Source organism: Corvus cornix, chromosome 5 (genome assembly GCF_000738735.6).
Source record: "Corvus cornix cornix isolate S_Up_H32 chromosome 5, ASM73873v5, whole genome shotgun sequence".
Classification (NCBI taxonomy): Eukaryota; Metazoa; Chordata; class Aves; order Passeriformes; family Corvidae; genus Corvus; species Corvus cornix.
This window is the reverse complement of record NC_046335.1, coordinates 37237630-37252961: the sequence shown is the minus strand read 5'-3', so window position 1 is coordinate 37252961 and position 15332 is coordinate 37237630. Positions and strand designations below refer to the sequence as shown.

Here is a 15332-nt window from a genome sequence, read left to right as displayed (position 1 = left end):
GAGAGTTCCAGGCAAGATCAAGGGGTGACAGGTTCAACACTGATTCTGGCAGTTCCTCAAAGCCTTCCCTATTGTTAAGCAGGGTCTCTTTTACCTCCTCAGTGTAAAAGTGGCCACAGCACCTTTCTGAGTGCCTTGCCTCTTCCGCCAAGAGATGTACAGCCAGCGTGTTTCAGCAGACATCAGGAGACTGCTTTCCTAATGCCTCAGGATTTGGTATAACGAAATTCCTAACTTTTCTGTCATTTTCTATGTTACAAAAGATAATAGGACAGTGCACTATGAGACCACAGCCCACATCTGATGCAGATGTCTCTGGTATGAGAGCCCCGGTGAGAAAACACAAGCTATGGAAAGAGGACATCCTTAGGTAAGGCATACCCAGATAAGGAAAGGCTGCCATCCACCATGGGCATTTCCTATCCCATTTGCAGGCTGAAGAGGAAAAGGAAGCACGGGGTTAGGTGATGTACTCACTCCAGCTCGTCTTGAAGTGCTGAAATTCCCTGTGCCTCTTCCCTGTATGAGAAAGGCCTGGCTGTTGCAGAAGCTCTTGCATCCAGTATCTCCCTCATGTGCTGAAGCCTTGTTCATTCGTTGTGCAACCTGAGCTGGTGCGCATGGCAGCCAATCTTGCCCCATATACAGCATGTTGTCACTTGGAAGATGGAGTGATAGCCTTTCCAGGGCACCTGGTAGGTCATGTAAGCAGTGCTTAACAAACCCAGGCTCTGTTGGGAGTCAAAGCTGCCCTTTGTGCCATCTGAGCTATCACCCGTGCCTCGTGCCAGCTGCCCATGGGATGGGGTCTCAGTGATGCTATATACATGACTCCACATGGGTATTAACAAAACAATGCCATTTCTTGGGGACTCCAAAAGGCTTCACAACTGTCTGTGGAGCCAAGTACGGGAGAATTTGGGACTGGTAAGCAAAAGAGTCTCACCATCATTCCACATGCTCCAGCTGAATAAAATACAAATCTGTGAAGGAATCTAGTGTGGCCACTTACTCACAAAAGGGCTGATCACAAAGATTAAACTATGTTGACAGCTAGGTATGGAAAGGCTTTAAAGAAACCATTGCAAAACATCTTAAGGAAGTGTTTCAGAAATGCGTAAGGAAAGAAACATTCTCCAGGAGATCGAGATAGGCAACTATGTAAGTACATCCTATTACATGCTAAATTAAATCACCATTGCAACATTATACTGTGCTAAAACTCACAGACATCAAAGTCAAGCACGACTCTTAGGTCAGGTCAAGAAAACACAGATTAAAGAAGAACAAATTCTTAGTGGCAAACATTGCTGATTATCCATTACAATAAATGTAAGGCAGCCACACGTTACTAAAGCATGTGGAAACCTGTCCAAACAGCTCTTGCATAAACTCTCACATGGGTTTGATATTTTGACCCTACATGATGCAACAACTAAAACCTACTCAGATCACATTGCACAGATATGACATTAAAGGAAAATGACTTATTCGCTGCATTTCCATGAGTCCAAGACAGTGATAAGCTCATATCTGCAAATAAAAAGGAAATGTATATAAAGAGAAAGCAAAATGCTATCAAAGGTTTGGACTTACTACTTCATATAAAAAACAAAATAATTACTAATTATGCAGCTAAAGCAGGGGTGATAATAAAACACTTATATTCTTTATTCAAAAACAAGACACTTCACATGTTTCATCAATGAATAATGAAAATGAACACATAGTCATACAACATGTAATAAGACAGAACAGAGATCATTCTTACCAATTAGTTCCTAAAACAGTCTAGGATTCTTGACTATCTGTGCTTCAGCTATTTTAATTCTTGGTATACTGCAGAACTACAGAAAAAATACGAATATTGTGCCAATTTTTAAAAATAGCAAGGGGGATGTAGTAATGTGCCAGTATTTTGTTTATCCTGGCTGCCATTGCCACAATGAACACAATATCTGACTAATTAAAAATCAATTATCATATATTACCACTCTTGGTTCTCTTGCTATTCCTCAAAACGTGGAATGGTAGTCATGCACCTCAAATGCTCCATCATCCCTGAAGTAGTTGATAGAAATACCTCTTTTAATGAAGAGTTGATTTCAAGTTGCGTAAATTCTTTACATTTATGCTTCATACATTTTGTACAGCATTTGTTAATGTATGCATATTTATATTATATATACTTTCAGCGTACAAAGCAATTATACACTGAAAACTGCACTCCACCACACAAGGGAGTGTTTTTCCAAAAAAGGATTGCTGATGTGTAATTAGCTGTCCTTAGGACAGTCATTAACTGTACAATTTACTGTCTGGACAGCAGATGGTTCCACCCAATCAGATTCCATATATATGTCTGTGTGTGTGCGCGTGTGTGTATAAAACACCTGGGGAGATTTGGAGTAAAAATTTATGTTTGAAACACTTTGCATGAAGGCCTAGTAAGGGACCTATCCCACTTGTATGTGAACTGAATGCCTAGCCATGTGGGAAATAAAAGAACAGGGAAAAAGGACAGGAAAGCTGTTGGAAGTTGGTATTTCTAAAGAGATAAAACTGTGCTTTTTCTCTTTTTCTTTTTCTTTTCTTTTTCTTTCTTTATTAAACTTTGCAAAAGTCTTACTTATATTTGGACTGTGCACAGAAATTCTTTAATTTCCTTATCTTAGGTATGTTGCAGAGGTGATGCCACTGTGAGACCAAAATGTGCCCTGTCCTATGGATGCACTGGTCTCACACAGCAGGTTACTGAAGCTGTCTTTAAGTGGCCAGAGAGCAATAAGGCTGCAAAGACTGTCAAAGCAATTACAGGATGTCCTCCCAGAAAGTTGCATGTGATAGCAAAATGGTGATGCAAGGTAACTGCATGGAGAAGAGATCTTTCTGGGGTTAGCATTAGCCAGGGGTTCCCCGGGAGGTGACGAGCAGTTTTGGTGAGCCCTGAGCTGTCTCTGGAAGCCAGTCTGTAGGAAATAGTGTTTTTCAAAATGAAGAAACAGATTTTTTTCTGTTCTGTAGTATCACATTTTTTTAGTCTATTGTGCAAAGATAGTAAGGTTTTTTTAAAGCAAAGACTGAAAAGAAAGTATATATTAGGAAGGTAAAGAACATTTTTTGTAACTGATTTCAGAAGTAGTCCTCAGTGATAAATATCACTGAAAAGTTTTCTTTTGAGGAATTTAAAAAAGTTTACCAGTTTCAAACTCTGCTGAACATTCTCATGAATACTTTGGAAATAAACAAGGCACCCTGATTTGCCAGATTTGAAGTAGAACAAAGATTGATGGAGTACTGCTAAGGACAGGGCAATCATAAAGAATGATCAGACCTGCTTGATAGACTGGCCTGATTAACTATGGTAAAATCCAACACACTGGAGTGTGAGTTTTGATTAAAGAACTGCCAAATGTATGTTACAATTTACTCCCCCATACGAAAGGGAGGACGGGAGTGTGGGAAAAACTAACCACCTTATGGAAGACAAACACTGGAAGTCTCTAAAGGCCTATGAGCACAACTGGATTCTATATATAGAAACTGGGAACTCATTTATATGTAAGACTATAAGAATAACAAAGCAATGTTAATCTCAGTGTATAGCAGTAGTGGGAAGGGTACTGGAATCTGCATTTGATAGAGGGACAATGAAGACTTGGAGGGAGTGCAAGAGAAGAGATACAGCTGAATACATCAAATAAAGGGGGGTTTATAACCAGAATTTGAGGGGTTGTATCTACTGGTTTGACAAAAAGAAGACTGTGATGTAAACTAGGTATATTTTATAAAATTGATCCTCATAAAGAAACAGTGGTTATGCAATGGCTTTTAAGTTGCTAGGAAAAGATGTAATGTGCTAATGTCTGGGCTCTGGCCAAACTAAACAAGGCTGGAAACAAGGTGCATGCTCATTGCTGGAAGATGATCACTGACCACAATATAGCTCCATGAAATATGGTGACTTCACCATTCCTGATATAATAGAAGAGGGATCATTTTTCTTCAAGTTAGACTTTGGTCAGCCACAGATGACCAAGACTGGCATTTCAGCAACTGCATGGCAGGTAACAGTCTGACATCTAACAAGTCTGCGAAGATGATCTGATGGTACTTCTGGCTTTTATAGGTCATGGAAAGAAATCAGATGAATAATCTAGTACAATACAAAGCTCATTTGCTATTTTATTTGTTCCTCCACGGCCTAATAGCAATTGACCGGGGTTAAAAAATTTAATAGCTCTGTACAGTGTTATAAAATGGACTTATTAAAGAAGTGCAAGCTGGTAGGACCATTTAGCAAGCAAGAGTGGGAAAGCCCAGAAAACTGTCCCTCAGTGTTCTGCTAAACATTTACTGTGTACTTGCAAACAAGGCTTGCAAAGGCAAAGGATGCAATCAAGCTAGATATCCCTCCAGGTTTAGCTTTAACATCCAACAGCTTTGCAGGCCTTCTTCATCTCTCCTAGGACCTTCCAGCTTTATTTATTACAGTCCTTGCTGAATGAAAGGTGTAAAAAGCCTCCTTCAAACTTGCTGAATCTTAGGCCTATCAGAAAATGTTTAAAATGAGACATTTTTTAAATGACCACAATGATTTCAAAAAGCCTATCCATTTGATGGGCATCCTAGAAGAAAAGGCAAGCACAGAGCTGCATATGAAATACCCAGCTCTCCACTGGGTTGTGAATGGCTGGAGCTGGAAGCATTAGTGATACTCTGTAAGGAAATTACATCTGCCCTGCTTGAAGCTGTAACAACCATTCCCTGAGATGTGCACACTTACTGTGCAAAGAAAGTGAACTGGTCATGAGAAAATCAGTTCAGCCCGATGACACCACCAATTCTCAGACTTCAATTCTGGAAGTATAAGTGCAAAGCCAAAAATTGCTGAGAAACAGAACCTGTTCATAATCCACAAAAAACATCTTCCAAGAATCTACCCTGGACAAACCACACTACGCAAGCTACAACTTTCCAGCAGTACAGAAATAAAAGCATGACTATATCCAGAGAGCTCCCTTTCAGGAACAAGGCAGGTATTTCACAGGCACCCCTCCCTGTCACTGACACTTCTTCTCCTCTGTATTCTAAAACTGAGAGCTGCACACAGAGCACTATTGTCCTTGGCTGGCCTGTCATTGCAGAAACACCGTGTCCTGCTCCCTCTGCCAGACTGATGATGCTATTTAAAGCTTCAGAGTGACACGACTCAGCCAAGCACACTGCGGAGATCTTTATCTACTTGTTTGGAAAGCAGAGATAAAATCTTCCACATTAGCCTTGAAATGTGGCTGGCAGCCACAGAGGCCACCCCAGCAGCAGCCCAACCTGCTACTAACACTGCCAGGTAAATCCAACACAGAGAGACACAAGATACTCCAGAGACAAGTATAAATTGGGAGGGGAGTGGCTGGAGAACAGGGCAGCCCTGCAGAACAGGGACCTGGGGGTGCTGGTCAGCAGCAGACTCAGTATGGGCCAGCAGTGCGCACTGGCATCTTGGGATGCATCGAGCACAGCATTTCATATTCTATTCTATATCCTCTGCATTCCAAAGAATTTTAAATGTTATCACAGGTGATTTTAGTAGGCTACAAATTGTAGATAGTCTACTGTTATGTACACTGAGAAACCCAACACAACCTAGGTTTAACCATTCAACCTAACCTTCTGAAAGCCCTACAGCAAAAAAACCCCAAACCCCAAAAACCCACAAACCCACAAAAAACCAACCAACCAACAAACCAACCCAAAAGCTGACAAACCAACAAGATTTTTACAAAGAATTAGGGAATTGCTACCATCTGTTAATAACTGAGAAATGAATGGTCTGGGAGAAACATAAAGTAACTGATTCGGTCTGTGTTCATGTGTTTTATGTTTTTGATTCAAAGTAGGCCATGGGTTACCTGCAGTGAACTTCATCAAAATAAGCGTATCCATATGTTTGGAGATAAATGCTCTTGCATACTTGCTGTGTGTGTGATCCAGGTCTATGGGTCTTTTAATCTCATGAGACTGTTTCTCCACTGTTGGTGTTTTTTTTAATGAACAAGTAAAGCATTTCAATCCTAAGGAACAAAGCAGGTAGTGAGAGGCATGCAGAGGATCTTTGTGAGAGGCTGGAGGATCTTTGCTACAGATGCAAATAAACTGTTCTTCTGTGTCCTCCCTCCTGAAAAGAGTGAGGAACCCCAGATTAGACAACCTCTTGTTATGACACATTTGGTCCAAACAGGGAAATTTTGCTACATATGTGCATATCTGTGCTGGGTTTGATGAAGAGACAGTCCGAGAGAAATTACAGCTCAGGAGGCACAGATCATCCTGTAGCAGCTTGTCATCCAGAATGATGTCTTTGGTATAGCAAACCTTTCCAGAACTTCCTGGGATCTTTATAGATCTGCACCGTCCTTGCTGTCTTCTTGGATCAAACGAGGCTAACAGAAACACTACAGTTAAAATAAATTTCTGCTATCTCAAGAGGGAAAAATAACACTTCTGGAGCAGGATATGATATCCTCCAGCAGGAGGATGCCCTACTGCAAAACACAAAATCTTCCTTCTTACACTGACCATGTAAAACCCTTTCTCCCCCATGTGGGTGCTCCTAATTCTGCAGGTGCTGAGTTCATGCAGGACCCATCCAAAAGCAAGGACAGGCAGAGCTGATGAATTCAAGGACCTGCTCTTGTTTTGAGGGAGTTTAAAGCCAACAGAGAGTTGTTCTGTTCAGATTATATTTCCAGTTACTATGCTACTACGACTCACACCAGGAGTGTGAAGAGGGACGAATAGCCAAGAAGTAGTAAGGAAGTGCACAGAGGAACCTGACAGTCAAGCAGGGAAGAACTTCATCAAAACTCTTGCTTTCTTGGTTGATCTGGTACCCATGGCCCATGTCCCCTCTGCCTCTGTTTAAAGACTCCCTTGGAGGTGATCTGCACCCACAGGACGGCACAGAATCATAGAATACCCTGAGTACAAAGGGACCCACAATGATCATCAAAGTCCAACTCCTGGCCCTGCACAGGACAACTCCAAGAATCACACCATGCTCCTGAGAGCATTGTTCAATTGCTTCTTGAACTCTGTCAGGCTTCATGTTGTGACCAGCTCTCTGGGGGCCCTGCTCCAGTGCCCAACCACCCTCTGGGGGAAGAACCTTTTCCTAATATGCAACCTGACACTGTTGGGCTGCACAGTGTCCAGCTGCAGACGTCCTTGGTGTCAGCTGCAGCAGGCAGGGGTCGGCTGCAGCAAGCAGGGAAAGCTGTCAGCTGCAGCTTGCAGGGAAAGCTGGCTCCTTCGCAAGGAGCAAGCCCCAAAGATGATGTAAAAGCATTGGCAGAGGATGAGAGAGGGTCTTTTGTATGGGTTCCAGCTGGTTTATTGCTGCTGGAGGGTCCAGGGACAAAAGACAAGGCAGGGAGAGAGAGCACAGTATTTTATATGGGGGTGGAACAAAAGGAAACAACCACTGGGGATCGACTGAGGAGGAGGAGATAACAGGGGAATAACCAATAGGAATAACCTAAGGGAGGGAATTACATGAGTAGACCAATGGGGCGTCGAAGAAGGGAGAACTTTCCAGAACTAATACATAAGCAACTAGGGGAAATACATAAACATAAACTTGTACATAAAACTGTGTGGTGAACTCCTGAACCAATAAACTTAAAACATGTATACTAAGAACCACTAGGAACATGGGAACTCGCCATAACCATGGTGGTGAGGATTAGACCTTGGTGTTCTGGAGGCCTGTCCACCAGTCCTCCGAATGTTCTGCTGCTGTGGCCACCGCCTCATGCACCGCAACAGCAACCTAAACCTCCCCTGACTCAGCTTCATTCCATTCCCTCGGGTCCTGTCACTGGTCACCACAGAGAAGAGATCAGTGCCTGTCCATCCTCTTTCTCTCAAGAGGAAGTTGCAGAGTGTAATGAGGGCTCCCCTCAGTCTCCTTTTCTCCAGGCTGAACAGACCAAGTGACCTCAGACACTCCTCATATGGCTTCCCCTCAATGCTTTTCATCATCTTCAATGCCCTTCAACTCTCTCATAGCTTAACATTTTTCTTGTCACATTGTAGCATCCAAAACCACACAGAAAATTCCAAGTGAGGTTGCCCCAGTGCAGAGCAGAGCAGGATAATCCCCGCCCTTGCCCGGCTGGCTATGCTGTGCCTGATGCCCCCCAGGACACGCTTGGCCCTCCTGGCTGCCAGGGCACTGCTGGCTCATATCCCACTTGCCATCAACCAGGACCCGCAGGTCCCTTTCCACAGTGCTATTCTCCATACAGCATGTGCTTTTCTCTAAGAATGCAGAGTGCCATGATCCCAGTCACAAACCCATCCCAAAGGTTGCTGCTTGTCTCACCGCCACCTTGCAAATACAAAACACAAGCTGAGTTAATAAAATATGTTTTTAATGTGGTCTGCCCTGAAGATGTCAAGCTTAAACACTTAAAACTCTTTCTCAGGGCAACGAGCACCATATTTATTATCATTTTAGCACCTTCTTCTTTGTGGCTGCCTGTCCTCTGTACCATACGACGATTCGTACTTCATTGTTGTAACTGAATTGCAATGATTTGCTGCAGTGAAATTCTGTGGAGAAAAAGGTTTTCTTCAGTCTTTTTTGTTCACCTGAGATTACCATTTAGTGGGATTGAGCAGGAGTGCTTTGAAGCCCGCTGGCTAATAGAAAGAGACCTTCAGTCTCTTGGCAGGTTAAGGAACATAAAAGCACCCTCTCTTGTCTGACATTATTTCTTTATCTGCCTTTTCCGTGCCACTGCTGTGTGCAAGGCCTGTATAATGAGATCTTCATTATTGAGGATGTTGTATTCAGCCAGCTGAACCAGGCGGTCATACGCCTTCTCAGTGTATTGAAGGGAATATGTTGAATATGGGGAACAGCAGCCATAGAGATCAACTTTGCCATCCTCCATCTCTGACTCTGAGCGCTTCTGACCTAGGAGGAAAGGGTGAGAAATCACTGCTGAGAGAAATCACTCTGGTCATAAACAAGCAAACTCTTAACAGAGGAAGGAAAGGAGGTATCTCTCCGCAGAGAGAGTTCACAATTACTCGTTTGGGTTTATTTTTTGTAAAAAACCTAACAGTTCCTATTCAAATTGACAGCTCAGTCCCTGGCTCAAGTGGATACCAGTGGCTTCACAGGATGAGGGGAGAAAAAAAGGTGATTATTCTTACATGGGTCTGCAGTGTAGTTCTTAGCTGTACCTGCAGGTACCTACATTATGTATCTATGGATGTACATATTAGTAGATACATCAAAGTTACCTGCAAACTAATTACCTGCAAGATAACTAGCTTAGGGATTGAAACATCACAGCCCTGGCATCAAATCTGACATGGTTAAAAAAAATTAACGTTGAGCAACAGAAAGGTTTGATGTACTGAAAAGAGTCAACAGTGAAATTTAAGAGCTGGAGTATTAAATATATTCCTTTTAATAGGCTGTCCATGATGTAAACCTTCTTTTTAACATGTTTAATACTTGCCTGGTGCTTTGTATTTTTGGAAGGTATCATTAACTAGTGGGAAAAATAGCAGTACTGGTGCTCCTGGAGTCTCAGCACCATCAAAGAAGTAACACTCCTTCAGCTTTTTCCTGTCTTCTTCACTCAAGTCCACCCTAGGAAAAAGGATTCCCTGCTCAGAGCAGTACTTGCAGGTCTGGTCCAAAGCCTGGATCAGGGAACAGAGCAGTAGTAAGACTTAAAATAGGATTGAAATAAGGCTCAGGATTTCTTGGAGTCCAGTAACAAAGTGGACATTTTCTAAGCTTGTTGTGCAAAAGCTCTTAAACCCGATGGAAAGCACTGTATCACTGAAGAGAAGTTTCTTTGGGTTTTTTTTTTGCTAAGTCTTAGCACAATACAGTTTATTGTACAAGAAAAACAAACAAGAATACGTGCAGCTTATAAATGATGTATCACACTTCATCATCAAGCTAAAAATGTTAAAGGTTAAGACTTTTAGTAGGACCAATATAAAAAGCACCTAAGTGTTAAAAATTTTAGGTATACACATACTGAAGAAGAAATAAAGACTGTTTCAATTACTGTCACCTGTATCTGGGATCCTGCGCTGTAATTTAAATGCAGGATGACGTCCACCTTTCTTTCTGGTTTTAACAGTGGCATGACGCTTGTATTGATGAAAAATCCAGTATCTACCAGAGACAGGAATTCATCTGATTGTGTCAGCTGGTTGGGAAATGTGTCTAACACAGTATCTGAAAGAAAAATTTTTTTTTGCTCTAAGTGCAATAGTGAAAAACTTGTTAGCTTGTTTTCCACCCTTACACCATGTCCACAGAGCCGTAACTGGTTACAGTCCTTGGGGAAGGGAGATTTGCCATATGCCTTCTCTTCTGCCCTCTCAGCTCCAGTCACATGCAGTTTTGGACCTGCAGGAACAACATTCATGAAGGGTGTTTACTGTGCCTCCCCACTGAGTGTGTCTTTGAAGAGAGGAAGGACCTGCTGGCCCAGCCTCAGGAGGTGTGTGCCACCAGCAAAACCACTGACACATAGCTCAACACCACACCATGCTACATCCTGCAGCATGATCAATCACAGATTGATCTAACAGAGATTCTGCCCAAACCTGGCCTCCAACCTCAGACAACTGGTTTAATATCAAATTTGGGGGGTTGTTTTGTTCAGTTTGTTTATTCCCTCCCCAGGCCCACAGGTCTCCTGTTACCCTTCCATCTGCAGAAGTGCGTGTTCTCCAGGTAGTCGTTGTGCACCTGGAAGCCCCTCAGGAAGTTGTGTTCCTGGGCGATGCAGACGCGGTCGGCGAGGGCGGCGCGCAGGGCGCTGCCCAGGGGCCCGGGGGGCGTGAACAGCCGCGTCCGCAGCTCCTGCGGCTTCACCGGCAGCGGGGGCTCCTCCTCTGCCCGGGGAAAAGCGGGTAAATTCCACTGCCTAGAGCAGCGTCAGCCCTCAAGAAGTCAAGGTAAGTAATAAACCCTGATGCTTTCTCTTTTTAAAAGGACCAACAAGCACGAGAGACGAAACAAAACAGAAAATAAGAAGCTACTCTTACTAGACAAATACCATTTCCTTACACAGTCTGGGCTTGGATAAAAGCCCCCAAGATACAGTGTCAAACAGCAATGAGAGTCTGTTGCAGACATCATCTGTGGAACAGACCGAATGCAGGCTTTGGAAAAGGACAGCTGTTGTGCTCCTTTGTATTACTGTAGCTCCCACTTGAAGCAGTCAAAATCATTTTGCTTTATTAATGATTTACAGATCAATCTTATTCTTTATGAACATTTTAATCATCTACCAACATCAGTGCTGACCCCTGATAGATCACAGGACCAGAGATTTTTAAATTATTGATTTGTACTTTGCAGTATGAGACATCTAACTCCATCTAACAATAAATACACTGTGAGAAAAGAAGTATGGTCATTTACCTATATTGTCAATTTGGTCCCGGGTCCACCTGTGCCAGAAATCTTCTGAGGAATGGGACAAATTCCAGATATATAACACATTGAATGAAAATAAACTACTCCACATGCCTGTAAAAGGAAAGAGCTTTCTAACTCAAACATGCACATATCATGAATCTCAAAACTGTTATCATGAGATGAAACTTTGAAGTTTGTTTTTCGTTATTTTGTTTTAAAAACATGATGTGTCATTTTTATTTGGCTGCTGGTTTTTAAACCTTATTTTTGGTATCCAGTTTTTGTCTTACGGTACTTAGGGATGGAGATCTTTGTGAATTAATATGGAATTTGTATTTTTAGGAAAAAACCCCAAGCATCATGAAGCTTGTATAAAAAGAAAGGATGAAAGCTTGCAATCCAAGAGATTTGATGTGGAATTATATTGACAAGGGCATAACTACAACATAACCTTACAGCCTCTGTTTCTGTAGGATTCCTTTTTTGAGAATAAGCCTGTTAACACACCAAGGGATCAGTTTTGACCATGCATTTTTGAGCTTGAAAAGCAATTTCTTTGGTTATCCATTAGGGCACAAGTTCTCACTGTTTTTTGGTTCAGGGAGTGCAAATGTGTGACAATCCATCACAGACTCAGGCTAAAATAGTACAGTGTCTCCTTCCTGCTCAGTGGAGTGGCCAGTCAAAGAGAAGTGAAATCAGTCATGATTCTGACAGTTTTTCTCTTTTTCAGGAAAACACATATCCAACGCTCAGCTTCAGTCAACAGCAAAAATGTTTCAAGGATGGCTGTGTTGTTTTCCCCCCAGCCTTGCCCGGGCAGTGTGGAAACTGGAGCCAGTGACATGTGGCCTAAAGACTGGAGCAGGGGGGCCTGGCATGCCCAAACACACCCTGATGGAGAAGAGAATCAGCATGAAGGCTCATGTAAAATGTTTATTGGGAGCATACAAAATACTGACTACCTGTGACACAGGCAATAGGCTGGAATAGCATGAGCTGAACCATGGATTCCCAGAGACCTCAATTTTATTGTTGTACTGGAGGCCATACTATATTTTAATTCAAAACTGGGTTTAAAAATGTAAATAACCATTTGACTGTCCCTTTGAATTTTCTTCTTTACTGTAAACTGAATCCATTATAGTAAGTATTAATTCAGCAAAGAGATACTTATCCTCTCTGGTGAAACTGCTCTGTTAGTCCTGCACCATACTTTATTAGTGTTTAGTTTATAAAGCTCATGTTAAAAACCAACCAAACAAAACCCCCAAAACAAAGCCCTCAAAACAGAACAAGCAATAAAATAATTTGCTGTTTTTAATAGCTTACCTTCCAAGAAGCAGATCCTGGATTCAGGGACCTTCTTCATTAATCGTCCCATGAAGAACTCGCTGCCAAAATCCTCAGCGCGAACAAAAACTCCATATTTTTGCAATCCAACCTCATATGGGGTGAACTCCACCCATTCTGTAAAAAACAACATGAAGAAGAGAGCAATGTTTTATTACAGCCTTCGAAACCATTTTTGAGTCTAATATTTTGGACTAATAGCAGTGAGTTATAAGCATGCTACAAATGAAAACTCATGAACATGAAAAGGCTTTGGAATATTTTTGGGTCTTGCATAGACAGTCTAACTTGTACGTGATCACAAGGATATTATATGAATACACATCAGCTGAGGTTATGGTCTTCAAATGAGAGGGGGTTTTTTAGGCTGTCTAAAAAGACTGTTCCACGATTTACCACCATAAATACAAAGACAAACGACTCTCAGAAGTCTCCTAATTACCTTTGAAATCCATAGTGCTATAGTTGTTCTTGACATTAACTGCAGTGTAGATAGGAAGTGGGTTCTGACCGTGATCAATGGCTCGTTGCTGATCAGAGAGTCTGTGGTTGTCTTTCTGTGATTCCAGAAATACGGTTACACTGAGACAAAAATTAGCATGGCAATATTTTCTCTTCATCTAAGCTTGCAGGGCAGAAAAATTCCTGCCTGTAATGTATAATGTGTGCTTGGCTTATCTTCTGAAATATTCCATATTTTTCAAAATTCCCGTGAGTGTTGTTACTGAAATACCTGCAGACGTCCAATCTGATGCCAGATTATTTGATGATGTGTTAAGATGAAAATGGAAAGAAACAATAAGGAACAGAAAGCAATACTTTTGATATAAAAGACGTTATTGCATTATGCTGCAACTTTATGTAAGACCTCATACCTTTCAAAAGTCTGCAGGTCCTTTTGTTAAGATCTCTCATGGGCATGCATAATGTCTGCAATTTTGTTATTTCTAAACAAGTAACTTGCAAAATATGAAAAACAATTCTTAAACTGTAATATTGTTTCAAAATGTTAGTCTCGGAGTTTTCTCAGAAAAACATATTCAAAATTTCACAACCAAGCATGCTGATTTCCACCATGGATGAGTATCTACAAGGCTGGCACCAAATGTTTTGGAAATGGCTGTGCATTTGCATGCACCGTCTCGTAACAAACTGCTTTTCTCAGAGCAAACAGATAAATATCTTCACCAGAAATAAATTTTCAGAAACTGGCATGCCACTGTAAATGCTGCTTTATGACATACTGTACCCCATCATGCAAAAAAGATTCCAGGACAAGCCCCCAGAGATCTATAAAAGACGTTTTGCGGCCCTCTCTTTTCCGTTGACACAGCTGCTTTTTGTAATACTTCAAATATTCCAAGGAAAATGAATTTATTTTGCATTTTGTCATATGTTTTCGAGCCTCACTGATTTGCTTGTCGAGATCCTTTTGTGACCAGTCAGCATCTCTGTACAAGTTTGACATGGTCCTAGGAAGAGGAAATACATATTGAAGAGGCAAAAAAAGCACGCCAAGGTTTGAGGTAGGCAATAGCTACATCTTATGTTTCTATTTTAAGTTCTGGATTTGGAATTAAGGTTTCCTGTCTTCAGTTCCCTGTGAAACTGTCATGTTCCCTTTGAAGTCCCAGTCATTATCCCTGCCAAAACAGCTTGAACAATTTTCCATAAACCATTCTTAGAAAAACATTTGTCTTCATGTAGTTGCAAATTATGTGACTTTCCCCCCATGGAAAGACTTTATTCTGTCAATTTTGGAAGAAGATCAAAAAGTAGGACTGCTGAGAAGTTATTATAGGTAGACTACTGTATGTCAGCCCCAGCCTCCTTCAGCACGTCGGTGTCATCAGGGAGACTCCAGCCAAGGGCTGCCCGCTCCTACTCACCATGTAGTACCAGACAAGCCAGTCAGGTACGTGGCACAGTCCAAGACATTGAGTTTCTTGAGCCCCCTCAGACTGCCATAGAGTGCGGTCAAGGATCTCATCCCTCCTCCCGTGGTCATGATGGCCACCACCGGGGTCTGTGCAACACAGGGACACAAAGGGCCGGCATCACACAGTGGCTGCACCCGACTGTGGCTCTCAGCAGAGACCTCCTGTTACATAAAGCCTGACACCACCATGTGTGCCTAGGCACACGCTTCTTTCTAAATTATTTCTAATGAAATATAAGCTACCATTTATTTTATAAAGGAGAACAGGAATAGAAGCAATGACAATTTTTGCATAGACATCTTGACACTTGTTTCCGTTGTGTTCAACATAGATGTTTGGTATGAAACAAATAAAAATGCATTAATTCAAACCAAAAGAGACATTAAGAGAGGAAAAAAAAACAGTTGAAAAAGCAGGAATTAAAAAGAAATCTCACAGGTCAAAAAGAGGAGGAACTATCAACAAGGATAACAACAATAGGGTAAAGACTGTGGAAGAATCCATTCCTATATAAGGAATACCTAGTCTGGCTTCCAAGGAAGGTGTAGCAGGAAAAGGGTTAAAATCAGGAT

At 41.8% G+C, this 15332-nt stretch overlaps 2 protein-coding genes across 3 annotated transcripts in view; both read right to left on the bottom strand.

The window, feature by feature from the left end:
- LOC104698601 (cytosolic phospholipase A2 epsilon-like) overlaps positions 1 to 753 on the bottom strand; it is a 38047-nt gene extending 37294 nt beyond the window's left edge. Inside the window, exon 1 of one of the 2 annotated variants that reach the window (XM_039552205.1) lies at positions 478 to 753. In XM_039552205.1, coding sequence (XP_039408139.1) covers positions 478 to 651 — 174 coding nt within the window. In that variant the 5' untranslated portion in view covers positions 652 to 753. The remainder of the gene's footprint in view (positions 1 to 477) is intronic. The other variant, XM_019285655.3, reaches the window with a different exon arrangement.
- A 7661-nt stretch (positions 754 to 8414) lies between these two features.
- The window catches only part of LOC104688224, a 55198-nt gene continuing 48280 nt past the window's right edge, over positions 8415 to 15332 (bottom strand). The window contains exons 35-43 of the mRNA XM_039552932.1: positions 14710 to 14846; positions 14070 to 14292; positions 13263 to 13377; positions 12800 to 12937; positions 11471 to 11578; positions 10747 to 10938; positions 10107 to 10447; positions 9537 to 9723; positions 8415 to 8983 (exon numbers count right to left, since the gene is read on the bottom strand). Coding sequence (XP_039408866.1) covers positions 8775 to 8983; positions 9537 to 9723; positions 10107 to 10447; positions 10747 to 10938; positions 11471 to 11578; positions 12800 to 12937; positions 13263 to 13377; positions 14070 to 14292; positions 14710 to 14846 — 1650 coding nt within the window. The 3' untranslated portion in view covers positions 8415 to 8774. The remainder of the gene's footprint in view (positions 8984 to 9536; positions 9724 to 10106; positions 10448 to 10746; positions 10939 to 11470; positions 11579 to 12799; positions 12938 to 13262; positions 13378 to 14069; positions 14293 to 14709; positions 14847 to 15332) is intronic.